The sequence below is a fragment of the Azolla caroliniana genome, unplaced genomic scaffold, assembly GCF_043228905.1.
Source record: "Azolla caroliniana isolate FFs.n. ecotype wild unplaced genomic scaffold, voAzoCaro1.0.p SCAF_8, whole genome shotgun sequence".
Lineage (NCBI taxonomy): Eukaryota > Viridiplantae > Streptophyta > Polypodiopsida > Salviniales > Salviniaceae > Azolla > Azolla caroliniana.
Window position 1 is genome coordinate 18,515,214 of NW_028230443.1, and position 19,567 is coordinate 18,534,780.

At 35.9% G+C, this 19,567-nt stretch overlaps 3 protein-coding genes across 4 annotated transcripts; 2 read left to right on the top strand and 1 right to left on the bottom strand.

The window, feature by feature from the left end:
• Positions 1-697: 697 nt before the first annotated feature.
• On the bottom strand, positions 698-2,395 carry LOC147861229 (uncharacterized). Its single transcript, XM_087324020.1, has one exon. It carries the CDS (start codon positions 2,352-2,354, stop codon positions 864-866), a length of 1,491 nt encoding a protein of 496 aa, XP_087180146.1. The 5' UTR covers positions 2,355-2,395; the 3' UTR covers positions 698-863.
• Positions 2,396-9,475: 7,080 nt separating this feature from the next.
• LOC147861230 (uncharacterized) lies at positions 9,476-13,464 on the top strand. 2 transcript variants are annotated; one of them, XM_087323990.1, is made up of 7 exons: positions 9,476-9,614; positions 10,632-10,737; positions 10,928-11,435; positions 11,605-11,682; positions 11,982-12,161; positions 12,273-12,478; positions 12,945-13,464. In XM_087323990.1, the coding sequence occupies exons 1-7, from the start codon at positions 9,569-9,571 to the stop codon at positions 13,162-13,164; spliced, it is 1,344 nt and encodes a 447-aa protein (XP_087180116.1). In that variant the 5' UTR covers positions 9,476-9,568; the 3' UTR covers positions 13,165-13,464. The 2 variants fall into 2 exon arrangements, with proteins under 2 accessions (XP_087180116.1, XP_087180117.1); XM_087323991.1 differs by having other exon boundaries at positions 9,526-9,614; positions 10,525-10,737.
• Positions 13,465-14,980: 1,516 nt separating this feature from the next.
• On the top strand, positions 14,981-17,728 carry LOC147861231 (thylakoid lumenal P17.1 protein). Its single transcript, XM_087323255.1, has 4 exons — positions 14,981-15,334; positions 16,125-16,161; positions 17,214-17,297; positions 17,404-17,728. Exons 1-4 carry the CDS (start codon positions 15,059-15,061, stop codon positions 17,454-17,456), a joined length of 450 nt encoding a protein of 149 aa, XP_087179381.1. The 5' UTR covers positions 14,981-15,058; the 3' UTR covers positions 17,457-17,728.
• The last annotated feature ends 1,839 nt before the right edge of the window (positions 17,729-19,567 follow it).

Sequence of the window (19,567 nt, forward strand, 5' to 3'; positions counted from 1 at the left end):
GAAATGTGAATAGATAAAAAAGATAGAGAATTCATATAGGGGGGTAGAACTTTAAGGGGATATCCTCGAGTTTTGGTTCAAAGGACCAATGACAGCTACCTAGAATGAGACAATTTGGATCATGGAGTCCAAAATGCTTGAGCATTGTTCTACAAGATATCACCAATATCTTTCCAATCAAGGTCACCCAAAGGTTTCTACATATATTGTCGCCACATCATACTAACCATTGATGGCCATTATAATAGTGTAGGTAGCAATTGCACCAAAAGAGGATTCAAATGACAACCTTATATCAAATTCAGCAAGAAAATTGCATTGCCTTATAACTCCTTCATTTAGCATAACACATCAGAATGAAGGATATAACCCCCACGAACAAGTATATAATGTCCAGCGCCCCATATCTATCATCACCCCAAACAAAAAACACTCACTTTAGTGGAGATATAGCCAAATGAATTCTAAATCCAGTTATATATAGTCATAGGCTTAATTTAGTTGGCCTCCTTTTTAAAAAGAACAAGCATTTGTGGGTCCCTTCCCATCATGAACTTTTGTTAGTGAAGAGATGAGAAAGGACCCCACCCTCATTCATCCTCTTGAAAATCTACCTTCAAAACTTTCAAGTATTTGCAAAGGGATGTCATCACATTACCAAATTTAAAATTCTATACACACGAAAAAAAAAAACCAATAGACTATAAAAAGAGTCACAAATTTTAAACATAAACGTTAATACATACTTTTGACAAAAGAAACAATTAATACATACATTCTTGTCTTCACCCATGTTAAGACAAATGAAATCCAGGCACCATAATATAGTGGTTTTTATGTTGTTTTTGATGAATTAAATGCCTTTATGTGCATATAGGACACTGAATCAATCCATTCTCATTACATTCTGAGCACCTCAAGACACGATGATTGCCTTCGATTCGCACTTTACGACTTCCATTGCATTCTAAACAAGGCACGAAACGGACACCACCACATCCATCACACACATCCCCCTTGTTCACATCTTTAGGAAGGCCTTCCAAAAGCTCACTCAGTTTGCCATCTTCATGAAGTTTCCCGACCTCATCTATACCTCCAATGTATCGGCCCTTGATAAAGATCCTCGGCACCGAAACAACCTTTCCCATGAGCTCTCGTAGCTCATTCAGAAACTCAAGATGCATCGACACATCACGCTCATCCATGATCACATCAAAGTTCCGGAGAATGCCCCTCGCAACATTGCAGTCCTCGAACGTCTTGCGAATCCCACGAAGTGTTGTGGTGTAGATGACAACCTTGTTGTGACCACTAGGGGGACACTTTGCTTCGAAACTCTCCAATGGATCGTAGATTCTTCTGTCCAGCCCTCTAATGGGGCTCTTGTGCCGCAAATCCCAATCTCTTCCCGAGAGATATTGTAGATCTTCTTCATAAGATGCAACGAGGTCGGGATCAAACAAGGGGCTATTTGGTTCAGTTGAAACTAGATTGCTCGAAGATAATCCCGATGGGTTCATTTTTGCCGAAGGCGGTGTATATGGGATTGAATACTTTTTCATCATCACATGTGGTTTGGATGGACACAACTCCTTCATGGGCACAATGGCATGATCAATCGAGCGAAGAAGAAACCGATTGCTTGCGATGCTTTCCTTTCTTAGAAGAAGAGGGCTTCTTGTCGGCATTAATGCTGTATTCGCAATGTTTGGGATTGAATTCTCTTTACCCAATTCTTCTTCAACATTGTTATCCATCTCATTCGATTCGAGCCCGCCCACATTCTTAACTATTCTTAGCTTTTTCTTATCAGGCCTCTGATTGTTGATTTGTCTCCGCTTCGGCTTCATTGAGGTAGAGAAGGTTGTTTGAGAAGCCAATTCATGGATAGATTCTTCATGAATTTGTGATGATAATGATGATGATGATGATGCAGCTTCTTCAAGACCCATCATCATGTCTCCCACATTAATGCTCTCTGAAATTGCATACTCTGGTGAACCCAAATTCATCCTAACATTTGATTTATAGGCTGCATCCATCTGTGTCTTCTTTTGAATAGCTTCTTCATCCATTCCTAAATTACTCAGTTTACCATACATCTCTGTCAATGTCCCTGTTTCCACCCCTTTCTCATTCATCTTCTTCTGTGAAATGATGCTGCTCTTGATTGGTGAATCGACTTTCATGAAACCATACGAAGTTGAGGTGAGAGAAACGCAATGGCGATGGTAGTACTGAACAGAAGAATTGGTAGAATTCATCTTTGGTGAAATTTGAACTGGACAAATACACAATCCATCATCCACTGATGCCTGTTCCCTGAGTAATTTGGAGGATATACAGCCCATACTTGAACCAAACTAAAGATGGTTCCCGTGATCTACAGCCCAAGAATTCACTGTTATTGGAAATACAAACGGATCTCGAATGAATAACATATGCATAGATGCACACGAGAAACGTATAAAATAGCCGACTTAAAACAAATCTTGAGCTATGTAAGATTTACCTCGATGAAAATTCTCCAGATTTGAGCTATGTCAGAGCGAAACGATTTCCACGATTCATTCGGTATATATTTATAAACACTTAATACAGGGGAGTTGAAAACAAGTAGATTTTTGGCTGTTTTGTTTTGGGCAGAATCAGTGATTTGCAAGGGGCTTAGATGCAGAAATAGCAGATGGGCAGTTGTTGGCAGAATTCATAGCAGATGGCCTTAATCTTCATGAGTAGGAGGGGGACTATGTGCTCTGTTTCTATAGTACTTTCTATTCTATGCACACTCTGCAGAGCTTCTTCTCCCATATCTCTGCCATGCGAACAAAACCCTAATATTCAGAAATGCTACAAAGAAGAAGAAGAAGAAGAAGAAGAAGAAGAAGAAGAAGAAGAAGCCCAATCAGAAGTATGATCAAAATGAATGGGATGTTTGTTTGTGAGGGAAAAAATGAATGAAGTTTTGAAAAAGAGCGAGAAAAACAAGAAAAAAAAACAAAAAGGCTGCAAAAAAAATTAAAAAACAGGTAAAAACCATTCATTATTATTATTATGAATGAAAATCACAACGGCCCTTTTTGAGAATCGAGTGTATGTGATTGTGTTATGTGTTATGTGTTATGTGTTATGTGTTATGTGTTATGTGTATATGTATGTGTATGTGTATGTGTATGTGTATGTGTATGTGTATGTGTATGTGTATGTGTATGTGTATGTGTATGTGTATGTGTATGTGTATGTGTATGTGTATGTGTATGTGTATGTGTATGTGTATGTGTATGTGTATGTGTATGTGTATGTGTATGTGTATGTGTATGTGTATGTGTATGTGTATGTGTATGTGTATGTGTATGTGTATGTGTATGTGATTGTGATTGTGATTGTGATTGTGTATGGGATTGTGTATGTGTATGTGAATGTGATTGTGATTGTGTATGGGATTGTGTATATATGTATATGTATATGTATACTTTAAGTATATGTATATGTATATGTATATGTATATGTATATGTATATGTATAAAAGTATGTGTATATGTATATGTATAAAAGTATATGTATATGTATCTATATCTTGTATTTATATCTATACATATCTATATCTGAATCTATATCTTGTATGTGTATGTGTATATCATATACATATGTATGTGTTTTCTTTGTGTCAAAAGGAACCCCTTCACAACAATCATGTTTATATGATATGCCTATAGAGTGCATGCATGCATATATGTATGTCTCTCAAAGTAATTTTTGTCCAACCGTCCAAAATATGCGTTTGGTTGAAAGGGCTCAGGTCTAGATCTTTCCCAATATCTTGTCATCTCATAATATGAACTTTCAATGTGAACCGGCTTATCCGTATTACCAATTGCACGAGAAGTTGTTTATAAAATCACTTTCAATATCATTGTCGTTGTGTTATTGGATATAAATGAGTTTTCATTTATATATATATATATATATATATATATATATATATATATATTCATAGTGTGCACATGATACGGCTAGTCTTAATAAGAGTTATCCTCGTGTAGATACATATTTGCCAGATTTCTTCAATTTGCACATCAATTTCATCATACAACTTGAGTTTAGAGTACAACCAAACATACGGTTCTTTGTTGATACTAACAATCGGCAACGGTCCAGTTCGGTTTGAGCCCTCTCAAACCGAACTGGTTTGGAACCGAACCGTTTAAATTTTTTGAAACTTGAACCAAACCACGAAATTGTTAAACATTTTTCAAACCGTTAAACCATTAAACCTTAAAAACCGTGGTTTTGTGATTCGGTTTCGGTTTTCAACTTACGTCTATTTTATTTTATTTTTTAATTTTTTAATTTTTTAATTTTTTAATTTTTTAATATTTCATTGTTTTAAATTTTTTAAATTTTAAAGACGTTCCTAAAATGTGAGAATAAGGTCTAAAAATGAAAAGATTGTTTAAAAACAATTTTTTTAATTTTTTTTAAAAAAATAATTGAAATAAGAAATAAAAAACCGTTTAAACCGCGGTTTCTGACTATTGAAACCAAACCAAACATTTTTTAAAAACCGAACCATTGAAACCATTAAGCCATTAAGTCGTAGTTTTGTGGTTCGGTTCAGTTCAACTCAAACCGTTGCCGATTGTTAGTTGATACAGATAAGTGCAAATGTTTGTGGACTTTGAGTTTTTCACGTTTTTAAGTTGGTTAAAATACAACTCACGCGCATTTTTGAGAGAGTAGAAGGAGATGGAATCAATCAACCCAAAACAAAACATGACTTGGAGTTCAATCAACGAGTTGGTCCTTCCATCATGTGGGCATTCGCTCACAAACATGGTCACTTGCACACAAAGTTGTTGTCAAATCAAACAATACTAAATGTATAACAATACTAAAGACATAACTTCTAACTAGTGAAGTATTGAAAACTAGGATATAAAAAAAATGTCATTTGTGAGAAATTCGCTAAATTTGGCAACTTGAAAAACACCTTGGTTATCTTTGTAATTTCAATCGAGTGGTAAATGAATAGAAGTGTTGAACTACTCCAATGATATAATCTACATTGTCCATATGAGTATGATACATCTAATCAAACAAACAAGAGACCGCTTAACAAAAACATGCCAATTAAGTGAGGTGCTTTATTGATTGTTATTCTAATGATATACATTGATAAAGATAGAGAGAATGGAACTTAATGTATTATTTACTCATGTTGCCATGAATAAAGGGCAAGTGAAAGTTGAGAATATGTTTGGAGAAAGATAGAATTATAAATCATGTAGCAATATATCATGGGCAATGACAAGAAGGGCTCTAATCGTGAGGGAGATGTGCATTGCCCATTTGTCCATAGGGTTAAGGTTTGTTATTCATTGGAACTTGATCAATGACTGAGACACATATTGTGTGCAACATCTACAAAGGAAATGTAATGTTTGCATCACGAATAACCACACTCAACTTGTTGGGTAGTTAGTCCTAATAGCTGGACAATGGCATTAAACTGGAAACATCAGAAGGATGTCCTTAGTAGATGGTAAGATTTGTATTCAAGGCACAATAGTATATGTTATTCTTATGGTAGTAACGGTGGGCTAAATAAAGTATTGTTAATCCTAGTATGATAATTAGGAATAAAAAATAACATAGTATTTTGTAGACATGTGTAGTTACACATTTAGGGAAATATCAACGAATTTAAAAGACGATTATGAGGGTCTAACTAATAAATTGATTGACATTTAGTAATTTTACAAACTACTTCTATTTTTTTCCCAATTATATAGTTTGAAGGTGCTCATTGGAGAGAGAGAGAGAGAGAGAGAGAGAGAGAGAGAGAGAGAGAGAGAATATTAGAATTAGAATTAGAATTTTTATTGTCCATAAAGAGGCCAAATTTGACCTATGGGACCAGAGTATACATGTGTTCTTGATATGTGTCTCTTTCCTAAAAAGGGGTATTCATACATTGAAGCACAAAGTCTCTATGTGTGAATAAAGCATACACATATGAGCTCAACCTTCTCGGTGGTGTCTTAAGTATGACACTTAAGTTATCACTCCCTCTTAGTATGACAACATATCTTGAACGAATTGCACTATATGTCGAGCATGTGAAGACCAAGTGGCATTCATCCTCTACCATGCCTTCATTGCATACTTTGCATGTCTTCAAGTTAGTTACATTTTGATACCATGATGCAACTTCAATACCTAACTTGTGAGATCGAATGCAAAGTAGTGTAAGGGCTCTATGAGCATTACTACTCATATTGGTAATGAGATAAGGTTGGATACGATCAATAGGCATTCTTGCTTTATATTGAGACCAATATTCAAGGTTGACATTTGCAACGTAGTATTCTAGCTTTGTCCTCTTAGCATCTTCCCACTTTATCCTTAATGATTCCACCAACCTTTCCTCAATCATTACATATTGCATAGCATTGCCCGAAAGCTCTAAAAGATCATCCACACCCCATCTTCTAAACCATTTCCTTATGTCAACAACCCAATCAGATGAGAGAATTGAAAAGAATAGCGTGTGGAACCTTGTAGACAAACCGGCTCAGCCGGATTACAACAATAAAAAGAGAATGAAGGTTTAATGGAAGCTTAAGAACAAAGAATACACAAGAGAGACAGAGAGAGAGAAAAGCATAAACTCGATTCAAAATAATAACACTGTGTACATACAATGTGCTCAGTGAGGACTTTTAATACAAGCCCATAAAGGACTGACAAGTACTTCACTGCTCATACAAGCGACTGACACTAACTCCCAAAAGATACGCCTATTGTACTAGGCTAGATCCATAGGCCTCTAACGACCTACCGGTTACAATATGATCCGGCTCTTGGTTTCAGATACCATCTAGACACTGATCTGGTTCTCTGTTTTGGACGTTGATTCGGCTCTGGTTTATTCAGCCGATCCGGATCCGGTTTAGCTTGTCCCCTCAAGCTCAACTTGAGATCGGATCATGGTGTCAGTATTTATGGTAGTCGGTCCTCTCCTCTGGCTCTCCTTGGCGTCCTCCTGCCTGGCTCATGCTCCTTGACCCGTCCAATTTTGCGCACCTCGACCTTCTCGGTCGCCTTGTCTACTCATGAGGCCCATCTCAGCTCCTTTGTTGTCGCGACTTCGACGCTTCTTGACCCATCAGTTCCTCCGTCACAGTGTTGACTTCCGCTACCACCTTGTTCGTTTGGCCTTCAGTTGATCCGGCTCCTCCGAATCAAACACCTCTTCCGAATCGGGTGCCTCTGATTCATTCCAACTCTTATCCGAATTGGCTATCTCCAATTCGTCATCAGTCTTCAGGCCCTTTATCATATCAGACCACGTCCGGGTCTTGGCCTTCTTCTTCCGGTCGGCTCTATCCTTCTTGACTCTGTTGCCGTCGCCGCTTGTTTCGACTTTCTTGGATGTGTCAACTTCTTCAATCGACTCGATTTCCTTTTTCTTCTAGTATGAGACGATGTATAAAAGACAAGGACTTTAGTTTTCACTAGATTCACTACCAATCCTCGTTGTGTGCAAAATTCATATAGGGCATCAAGGTGCTTTTGTAAGTCGTGTTCAGACTCCAAGAGCAAAACTACGTCATCTGCATAGAGTAAGAGACTAACTTGTGTACCCCCAATGACTACTCTGTTGCCTCCCTTATGAGCAATAAATCAGTGATCTCATCAATGTAGATTCCAAAAAGAGTCGGTGATAGGGGGAAACCTTGTTTTACACCAATAGTGCGGGTGAAACAATTGGATAGGCCACCTGGGCATCTTACGCACCCAGAGACTTGCTCATATAGAGCATAGATGGCCCATATAATGTCATTTGGTATCCCCATGCTTTAAAACCTATCAAACAACCGCTCCCTAGGAACTGTGTCAAAGGCTTTGCGAAAGTCTACAAAGCAACAATATAGTTTCTTCTTGCGAGCTTTCGTCTGGTCAATTAAGCATCTAAGTGTGAAGATATGGTCAATAGTGGAGAAGGCTCAGCTAAAGGCAACCTGCTCAGGTGCTCGAAGACTTATTAAGGTTTTCATATAATCGCTGAGCTTTGCCTTCATTACCGCACCCTATATTTTAGTGAGCGTATGACCTATCATAATGGTCCTATATGTATTTGGGTCCATTGGCTCCCCTCCTTTATGTATAGGGGCCACTGTGTTCATGGTCCATTATGGTGGAAAACCCTCAGCGAGGGCGCGGTTGAAGATTAGTGTGAGAAAAGGAGCTAGGCACTCTCGAGCATATATGATGTGTTCGGCTCGCAATCCTGTGTGGTCCATGGACTTCCTATGTTGACCCTAGAGGTCGTTAAAAGTGTCCCCATGGTAGGTCGAGGTGTGGAAGGCATGGGAATGGGTGGTTGATTCGAGACGTGGTAGAGTCTCTCTATATATGTGTGCCAAGTGTTGGGATCCTCGATGGGTGTTTGTGGTCTCAATTCCCGTAGTCTCTTCCATGCAAGCACACAATCCCTACACATGAGCATGCGATAGAGTTCCCAATATTGAGATGCTTCCCAAGCTCGTCTTTTACGACATGTCATCTTGCGCATCTCTTTGCGAGCCTGTACTAAGGAAGTAGTACCGCTAAGTCGCGATACTTTAAGTTGTCTATACAAGTCTCTACAATCCTCATCATACCACCTATTCCGTGGCATAGACCATATTCTAGTTTGATTGGAGTGTTTCGTGTATGGGAAGCTACTAATTGTTGCTAAGTGAAGGATGTGTGTGTTCAGCAGTGAGGTTCTCTAAAGGCAAGGAAGAATCAAGAGAGAAAGAAAGAAAGATATATTAACATCTTCTAAGACCAAAATGAGAGAGAGAGAGAGAGCAAAGGAGAGGATAACAATCTTGAAGAAATGTATGGTGAGGTGTCAAATGTCTTCCTTCATATGACAAAATAACACATCATGGCAACAACCACCCATGCGATTTGATTCTGTTGGTCGATCATTGTCCCCAACCTCTCCCATTGGGAGATTGTCCTCGGGGAGATCGTTGTGGGCTTTGTCCTACCCAGACTCTTATGAGTTTCGAAGGCCACAATGGGCTGACACCTGGAAAATAGAAGATCAACACGAACGAACGTTTTGTCACAAACATGTATGGTAGTGACACACAAAGATGATGAACTTATGAAATTTCTGATTCCTGTTAGTAGTAGTAGTAATAATAATAATAATAACTAATCATTCTATTATTCCTTAAACCTTAGAACTTTAGATATAATAATATTAATACTAATAGTAATAATGATAAATGAATAATTCTATTATTCCTTAGACCCGAGAACCCCAGATACAATAGTAATGAATAATTATATTAACAATAACAATAGAACCCTTAAACCCCATATAACAATAACAATAACAATAACAATAACAATAACAATAACAACAACAACAACAACAATAATAATAATAATAATAATAATAATAATAATAATATTATTATTATTATTCCTTAAACCCTAGAAACTCAGACAGAAGCAGGAGGAGAAGCTGCAGAAAGTAGAAGAAAGGAGGCGGAAGGCGAAGATGCAATCTCTACGCCATTCTTCTCGGCGCGTTCTTCATTTATCAGGTATGCTCTCTGTACCCATCTTTGCTTTGCCTTGCGCATTTGTTGGTTTTCTTTTACTTCGTTTAAGATTATATCCAAGTTTTTGCTTCGCTGTACAATTTATGTCTTCATCACTGTTGGACATAAGTAGAAGGAAAAGCTTAGATTTTTGCTACTTGCATTATTTCCTAGTGTACGTTTTGATAGCACTATCTGTTATACGAGTTAACATTGATACAATGCCGTTTGATATATACTGATGTATATACTTGGTGCTTCAGATTCATTTCTTCAACCTTTTGATGTGTATTGTGATAATCAGTATGAACCTAATAATCTACTGTAATATTTGTTGTGTTTCAGCGTTTCAATTCTTGTGCATAGAAAAATGAGTACCCATATTCATTGTTCTCTTGATTTGTTGTTTTGATTCTATGTATGTTGTTCTCTTGATTTGGTGTTTTGATTCTATGTATGAAAAATACTACTCTTTAATATAGCATTTCAATTCTTGTGAATTAAGAAAGAGTGTCGAATTCGGCATTTTCAGTAGCTTGTGTTGGAAAATGACTTTCAACTTAGCATTCTGTTTCTTATGCGTGGAAAATGAACATTCTGATTGGGATTTTGGTTTGTAATTTCTTATCTGGTGTCTTGATTCTTGTGCGTGAATAAAACAATTCTTTGATTCATTATTTCAGATCTTATGATTGGAAAAAAGAGAGCATATGCATTCACAATTGCATTTCATCAATATTCATGGTCTGAATTCCTAATCAATTATTCTATTTAGTGTTGAACATGCTTCAGATAGAGATAAATAATCAAGTTTTCACTAGAAGTCCACAGAATCTCACATAATGCGTTGACATTTCTATTCATGTGCAGAAAATTAAAATGCAAGCGTTTTATGTTCTAACTTTCTATACAGTTCTTTCATGTAATGTTGTGCTTGCTCCAGGAGACATAAGATTTCACAGGATATAGTAATTTCTCATTTGATTCCTTGCCCAATTGTTTACTTAAATCTATGCATAGGTCCTAGCAGAAGTTCCTTAAGAGGTTTAAGCACACAAACATCAAGTTCCAAGACCAGGAGGTCTAAAGACGAAAAATATGGCCTCACATTGAAGTTTGTTGAAAGGTATGAAACTTATGCATTAGAATTGATTTGATATCATTACTTGGTAGATTTTAGTACTAGGAATGCATTTAGGAAACTACAAAACTCTGCTATTAATGGTGTCTTTCTTTTACTGCATTGCACAGTACATATGCATATTTGTGATATTATTGTTGGTACCCATTTCATGGTTACGTTTTTGTTGGTTTAGATTTAAGGCTTCAAATGATGGAAAGCTGCCCGGGATAACTGCAGTGAGAAAAGAGATTGGTGGTAGCTATGATGACCTTAAAAAGATTATGGAATCTATTCAAAAAGATGATCCTTCATATACTGTGGCATCAGATACTAGAAAGGCCAAAAACAAGGAAGAAGTACCTAGTTTAGCCATAAAAACGCCAACTGAAAAGAATCCGAGTGTGAATGTAGCAAAGGAAAAGGATACACCTCAGGAGAAAGTATTGAACTCAAATAAAGCGAAAGAAAAGAATCCACAAGATGGATCAAATTTAATTTCAGGACATTCACAAGTACATCAGAATAGAGGATTAAAAGATGTTGGAAATATGGGAAAATTGTCTTCCTCAATCAGGAAGAAGTCGATTCCAAATGCATCAGAGAAAAAAGCTATGAACCAGCATAAGAAATCTGTAAATCTTCCAATAGGTGGAGTAGTTCAATCAGTTTCATTTGCCAAAGCCACCTCACGGCATGCTGTGGTATGACCATCTTCTTTCTGTTGAATTAATATGAGAAAATTACATCATCTTTCTGTAGCACTAAACAGTGACAAACTGAGTTATGTAGGAAACTAGTGGTATACATCTGCCAACCAAAAATCAACATCAAACATTAATTCATTGCTTTTAAATGTATCTTTCTGTGCAGATTGATAGTGACAAAGAAGATGATGATTCAGATGTTGCTGCACCTGAGTACAGCCACAAAGGGAACCTATCAGAGCAGGTCATACTTTGGCAACAAAATCATCCAAGTAGTTTAATTCTGTGGAATTTCTTGCTAGACTTGATTAAAAAGCTATCGTAGTATTCATTAATCATTATTTTTGTCATTAGGAATTGAATCTATTTAGTTTGATGATTAAAATGGTTAATTAAAGGTTTACTGTCTTCGTTGAGTAATGACTGCTTATTTCCTTTCCTGATTTGTAGCAATAGAACATGAGACAATTTCAATTAGAAGAATGTATTGAATCATTAGATCTATTGAATCCTGTTAGTTTGCTGATGTGCATTTTTTAATAGGTTATAAACTGTCAAAGTGTGATGAAATCAAAAAGTGTCAAATCTGAACCTGCCAAAACGAAGAAAATTGAAGCTGTGGATGTAAATACGAAATCTCAAGTCACTAAAGTGAAGAGTCATGAAGCAGTGAATGGCAATTTGTCTGGCTCGAATGCTGTGATTGGTGCATCTGGCTCAAAGGTATATTGTGCACAAGGCCCACAATCCATCAAATGATTTCTGTATGATGTTGTAAGCAATACAGAATGCAAGTCAAATTATGCAATTTATAAATATTCTTTTGTTATGTAGCTTGGATTGGGAGATGTAACAGATTCAAACAGGCTTGCAACTGTCTTCCGTATTTCAAATTTACCCTTGCAAGCTTCAGAAGAAAGTGTTAGGGCGCTTTGTGAAACTATTGCAAGCGTTCATGACTTGGAGGTTCGGAAAAAGGGCACAGTGGATGTTCAATTCAACATCAGAAATGACTCAGAAGCAAGAGCTGTACTGGACAGGTATTCATTCACTCATTTGCAATTCTTCAAGGGTCTCTGCAGTTTCGTTGTTGCACTGTTTAACTTGAATGTTGCATGTGGTTCGGTAAGGAAAATGCACTGGAACTTGGTGCATATGTAAATGTATTCTTCACATGCTGATGAAGAGTAAATGTGTGCTATGGATTCCTTAATAATGTCTATGGTCTTTCGGTGCTTGTCCCAAGTTCTTCGGATGCTGTGCTGAAGGATGGATTTCTGAATATGCTACTTGCAAGTAGAATTGATTGTTAGAAGTCGGGAGACTTTATAATGCAAACATGTTTGTCTACTCTTGGAAATTCAAGGATATGTTTTTATGTTATTGAGAAAGCATCAGTCTATATAAACAGTTAAGCTACAAATTCTAAAGCTCTTCCTAGGACAACCATTTCACTCTTGTTCTGCATGCTATAGGACTGAGATTAAATTTCTTGATGTTTTTCAGGCTTAGGAGTGCCACGCTCGAGAAGCGGAATTTAAAAGCATTTATTGCACCTAGATTCTATTGTGGGAAAAGTGCCGATAAGCAGCTAAAACCTCATGATGCCAATAAGTTGAAGTACATTAGAGATACTGCCCTCAACAATTTTGAGCAATGCTTTAGACAGCTTTATGCTCGAGTACAAGATTATCGTGAGCTCATGGCCATGAAACGAGACATTTGAAGAATCTGGCATTGTTGAAAATTAGCCCCAAAATTTCTCTCTTTTTTATCAAGTTTCTTTAACTGGGAAGGAATGGATGGTTTTGAGTATATTGCCAATTCAATCCTGCATTTTGTCTTTTAGCAAAGATCACAAAAACATCATGATGTTGTGTTCATGCTTTAAGGTGTTTGAGAATTAAGGTCTTCTTATATAGCAGGGTTTAGAGTTTTCGGATCATATCTTTATCTGACATGCCAAAAAAATGGATTTGTATGTATCAAATTCTAGTTCCTCATCAAATAAAATTGAATTGATGGCTGTTTAGGATATGGTATCATAAAAGTTTTTTTAATGGAAACAAAATGTGGATGAATTTGGCTATGGCCATTGATTATGGGCTCTAGGATGACAATATTCTACCAATATTTCCTTCCAAGCTTTTGTAAAACTCTTCTAGCTCTCTCTCAACTTTGTGTACACTAAGAGAATAAAAATAGTGATATTAATCTCTCTGCCTCTTTGCCTATTAGCTTGTTGGTTTATATTGTAGTGTTAAAATCATAAATTTGACATAACCAAGTTGGATCTCGTGAATCGTCTCCTAGATCAATCTAGTCTCTCATGAATGGTAACATTGTTGTCATCTTTTGGCCTATGGACATTTGTGCTTGAGTGTAGCCATTTTCTTATTATTGTTTTGTATGCCTATATAAGGAATGCACCATGTGAAAACCACATGAGATGCATTGCATTGATATGTGGAATATACAAATCAATAAATCAAGCCCTAGAAACTAGCTCCATAAAGAGAAAATTGTGAAAATGACCACTAATTAGAATTAAAAACATGAAATATTAATTAAACTAGCTACCTACTCTTAAAGGTTTTTAAACTAGGCTTTCTCTTTACATGAGGCAATTAGAGATCCTCACTAATTAGATCTAATAATTTAACATTGAGGGTTCCATGGAAAAGCTCCTTGGTTCTAGATACGTAAAGAAATATGGTGGTAATGCCTATACATCTCCACTTTGAGGTTGCGGGCTTAAGGCTCAATTTTTAGATCATTACACAAAATGATGACAAAAATAGAGAAGCTTGGATTGACAATACCATATATAATCCTCATATTCCTAGTTTGTGAGCATGCAGGCTAAAAATTTGCTCTAAAATATGGCTTTACAAATTACTTTACACTATGCATGTCCTAAACACAAAACAAAAGGTGGTTGCCTTTAGGTAACTAAATGCACATTGTGTAGGCAAGGAGATTCTTTTGATTGACAATCCCCAAAGTTTATGGAACTTCCATTGAGGTTAAGACAAGAAGTTGTCAAACCCAGCCATTCGAGATCCCTGAATGCCATGCATGCTCTAGTGTCATAGTTTTTCATTCTGGGTCTACAAGTCGAAATGTTCGAGCATTTTCAGGCTCTACAAAGGTCTACTATTATAGAGTTACAGAAAAAGCTGTTCGAGATCCCTGAATGCCATCATGCTCTAATGTCATAGGTTTTCATTCTGGGTCTACAAGTCGAAATGTTCGAGCATTTTCAGGCTCTACAAAGGTCTACTATTATAGAGTCGGAGAAAAAGCTTCTTCTCTGGCAAAACTTAGTAGTACTTTCTGGGTCTACAAGTCGAAATGTTCGAGCATTTTCCGGCTCTACAAAGGTCTACTATTAAGAGTTGAGATAAAAAAGCTTGTTCTCTGGCAGAACTTAGTAGTAGTGTGAGCCATTTTCCGGGAAAACTTAATAGTAGTGTGAGTTTTGTGTTTGGTCTAAGGCCCCACAAAAATGGTGGGTTTTGGAAGGCTATGGATATGTTGTTGTGGGCGATTTGTATGTTGGGCGATTGTGAAGAGAGAGAGAGAGAAATAGAAAGGATTATGGAGGGATTCTGTGAAGAATGTTAGGCTCCTGTTCCCCCGCGTTTCCCTTCATCGCCTCCACTGCATCATCATCATCATCATCATCATCTCCTCCCTCTGCACTTCATGATGGTGCTGAGCATGACCACCACATGCTGCCTTGCTCCCATCCATCCCTAATCTTCATCACACCTTCCCATCGCAGGAGGAGGAATACCCGATGTAATAATGCCTCTGGTCCAGATGTTCAAACCCTAATCCTTGGCGCAAGTGTCATCTCTGCCACCGTTGCTTCTCTCTATTTCGGTCTCAAGGTTAGTGTATATGTGATCATGTTTTGTGCTCTTCCTTTGGTCTCAAGGTTTGTGTGTGTGTAGTATCTATGTATATACATATGTGTACACACATGTATATATGTATGTATGTATGTAATATGATCATGTTTGTGTGCGTGTTGCTTCTCTCTATTTATTTATATGTATGTATGTATGTATGTAATATGATCATGTTTGTGTGTGTGTTGCTTCTCTCTATTTATGTATATGTATGTATGTATGTGTATATGTATGCATGTATGTATGTAATATGATCATGTTTGTGTGCATGTTGCTTATTTGTATGTATGCATGTATGTAATATGATCATGTTTGTGTGTGTTGCTTCTCTCTATTTATGTATATGTATGTATGTATATGTATATGTATGCAATATGATCATGTTTGTGTGCATGTTGCTTCTCTCTATGTATGTATGTATGTATGTATGTATGTATGTATGTATATGTATATGTATGCATGTATGTATGTAATATGATCATGCTTGTGTGCGTGTTGCTTCTCTCTTCTTCTTCTTCTTTTCATCTCAAGGGTAGTATGTGCTGATTATGTTTTGTTTGTTTCTTCTCTTTCTTTTCTTTGGTCTCAAGGTTAGTATATGTAATATGATCATGTTCTGTGTGTGTTTCTGTCGATTTTCTCTATTTAGTGATCTCAAGCTTAGTTTATGTAATAAGATTGTTTTTGTTTGTTTGTTTGTGTGTGTTTTTGGGTCCTTTTCTAGTTTTTGACATCTATACATCTCATGTATGGATGCATTTTTTTGTAGGGTGATCCGGTCCCATGTGGAAAATGTGGTGGAAATGGTATGAATTCTGCCCGATTTCTTCCTTGAGTTTTAAATTTCCTTAATTGTTTGATGCACCATGTTTTTTGAGGTTCTCCCATTCTGCAGAACTATGGTCGGTGATTTATTTCAGAGGCTATAAGGGTCTAGTTACTTAAATTCATAAAGTTTCAACTGATGAAGGCTAGGCTATGAATTGGTTAGATGATACTGAGTTTCATTTAATAGGATTTCCAGTGATTGAGACTACTGTGATTTGATAGTGTAAAGTTTTGTTTGAGGATTTTGAGCATTCCTTCATAAAGTTTTGATGGATGGAGGCTAATCTTGTTGGATCATGTTGAGTATGACTTCATAACGCCTCAACGGATTGAATATTTTCTGGTTGATATAATCTCAACTGGATTGTGGCTAGTTTGGTTGGATGGTATTCAGTAACCCCAACTTAATATTATTTGTTAAAAGTGATTGAAATTCTCTCTTTTAGTTTAAGTTCTATTTTTACTTTATTTTATTTTAGTTCTGATGATTGGATAAATACCAAATTTGTTGTAAACCAACTGTCTCATGGGCCAATTTTGGCCTTAAGAAGACGTTAATATATCTTTCTTTCTTTCTTTCTTTCTCTCTCATGCATGATTACTGAATTCTGCTTTACTGATGGCATCTCTTCCTGAAACACCTGACTCATTATCTACGAATGCTTAAACATTGAATCTATAGACTGTTTATTGAACAAGCTCCTGGTTAATGGCATCATTCTTAAGATTATGAAACCCAAAACCCTCATCTTTGGGCTGTTTCATCTGAATGTAAAAGCATGGCAACAATAATGCTTAAACATTGAATCTATAGACTGTTTATTGAACAAGCTCCTGGTTAATGGCATCATTCTTAAGATTATGAAACCCAAAACCCTCATCTTTGGGCTGTTTCATCTGAATGTAAAAGCATGGCAACAATAGTCAAAAGCATCTAGTAGGTGTATTGACTCTGCATCTAATTCAATTTTTTTTTTTTAATCTCTACTTTGTGATATACTACAATCAATGAACAATCGCATGGGATCAGGAGGCACAAAGTGTGTTTTTTGCACTGATGGAAAGATGAAGGGAGAGTCAGGTCTGACTGATTGCTATGTTTGCAGAGGAGCAGGTAGGATTAACTAAAGTTTTCAAATTGGGTTTTTCCAGTTGATTGGTGTAAAGTCAAATCCTTAAAAACTTTCAACACTTTTTTATTTTTCTCATGATTTTTTCAGGTTTGATTCTCTGTAGAAAATGTAGTGGCTCAGGATATTCAAGGCGTCTTTAATAAGGGGAGATCTGGATTTTTATATTTAACCAGGTGCATTTTCGTTGAATTGAATCGCAACATACAAATGTAATTATAGAAGTTCTGAAGATGATTCATTTATTGATGATGCATTATTAAGCCTTGAGCATCCGGAATTCTAATGTCATCTTTCCATTTAAAGAATTGATTGAGATGCACAGCCCCACCCCCTGAAGAATGTAATAATTTATTCATTGTTATGTAACATTCAAAAGGCAAGTGAAATATCAATCAAAAGATAATTTCATATATACTAGATCGAACCACGAAACCGGTAAATCGAACTGTTTTTTTTTTTCTTCAAACCATTAAACTGTTAAAACTGTGGTTTCGTGGTTAGGTTTCGGTTTTCAACTTAGGTCAAATTTTAAATTTTAAATTTTAAAATTTGTAAAATTTAAAATATTTAATTTTTTAAAAATTAAATTTTTTTAATGATGTTCCGTTAATCTGAGAATAAAGTCTAAAACTGAAAAGATTGTTTAAAAACAAATTTAAAATTTTTTAAAAATTCTTTTAAAAATTTCAAAAAATAAATAAAAACAAAAAACTGTTAAAACCGTGGTTTTTGATTGTAGAAACCAAACCAAATCGAATCGAACCGTTTAAATTATTAAGCCCTGGTTTCACGGTTAACCAAACCGAACCGTTGCCAATTGTTAATTGTAGAGGAACAGGGATGCATTTAGTAAATATTCTCAATGAAAATGTCAACATTGCACGATTTGGCTAGTGTTGAACAAGCATGGTAACTCTTGTCTCTCAAGAACAAATTGAGAGGAGTCTCAACATATTATGTGAGGAAACATTAGGAGTTGCTTTTTAGAACAATCACCAGTCTTGAGTTAAAACCGGATTGACCAACTCCTTTGCCTCATAATTCGTCACCTGATAACCAAATGTCTCTACATCCTCTGTCGCTCTTATCATCCTCTTATCACCTTTGTCAAACTGAATGCAATCTGTAATCTAATGATTAATTTCCTAGCTATACTCTTTCCTTTGGTTCATTCAATTGTGTTATGTCTATTTTTTTCAATCTTTTTGGCTCCTTTAGTCTCTTAAATAAACCATGTGCTCTCTTTCTAGTGCCATTCTTTTTTGCATTTCCAAATCGTTACAAGAGTTTGATTTTGTACAAGGTTATCATGATCCAAGCCTAATAATATATGTACCTTCTTGATTAAAAATTAATTGATTTGATCCTTTTATCATATGATTTGCCAATTCCCATGAACTTATAATGTTCATTCATATGCTGTCTTCTTGCTTTTTGATATCTCTCGAGTCTTCTTCACACATCTATGGATTCTCCACTTAAAATATTCATTCATATGTTGTCTTTATGCTTTTTGATGTCTCCTGAGTCTTCTTCACACATCTATGGATTGTCTCCATCTACATTGATTGGTGTGCTTACGAATTTTAAACGTATAATACTAACTAAAAATTGGTAACGGTTTGGTTTGAGAGTGTCCAAACCAAGGTTGTTAGGTACGTTAGATACGGTACGGATACCATACGTATATAATGTATTAATACGCGTATAGTACCTCCCAATTTAAAAATATGTTAAATGTATGTTAATACTTTTAAATTTTGAAAATTATTTACCTTTTTAAACAATATTTGTAATATTGGGAAAAGCATCTATGTTTACACAATTTTGTGATGTACATTATATAGTTCTACATCCTAAAATGCATATAAGACATTTGGACATTTTACATCTTAAAATACTTATAATATGGATATCGACATTCACATATTCGATAAATTAATGTAAGTGTGTATCACGATGTTTTACTTCAAATTGTAATTATTTACGATTATGCCTTCATAGATTGAGGAATTGTCTATGATTATCACACTCAGGATAGGTTTCTATTTTCTTCTCTCTCTTCTTCATTTTCTTCTTCTTCTATCTTCTATGATTATCACACTTAGAGTCAGGAGAGGTTTTTGTTTTATTTTCTCTCTTTTTCTTCTTCTTTGTCGTTATCTTTTATGTTCTTCTTTCTTCCTTCTTTTTCACTAAAATCTTTCTTTCTTTTTTGCTTTTTGTTTTTTATAAATACGTATTATACCTG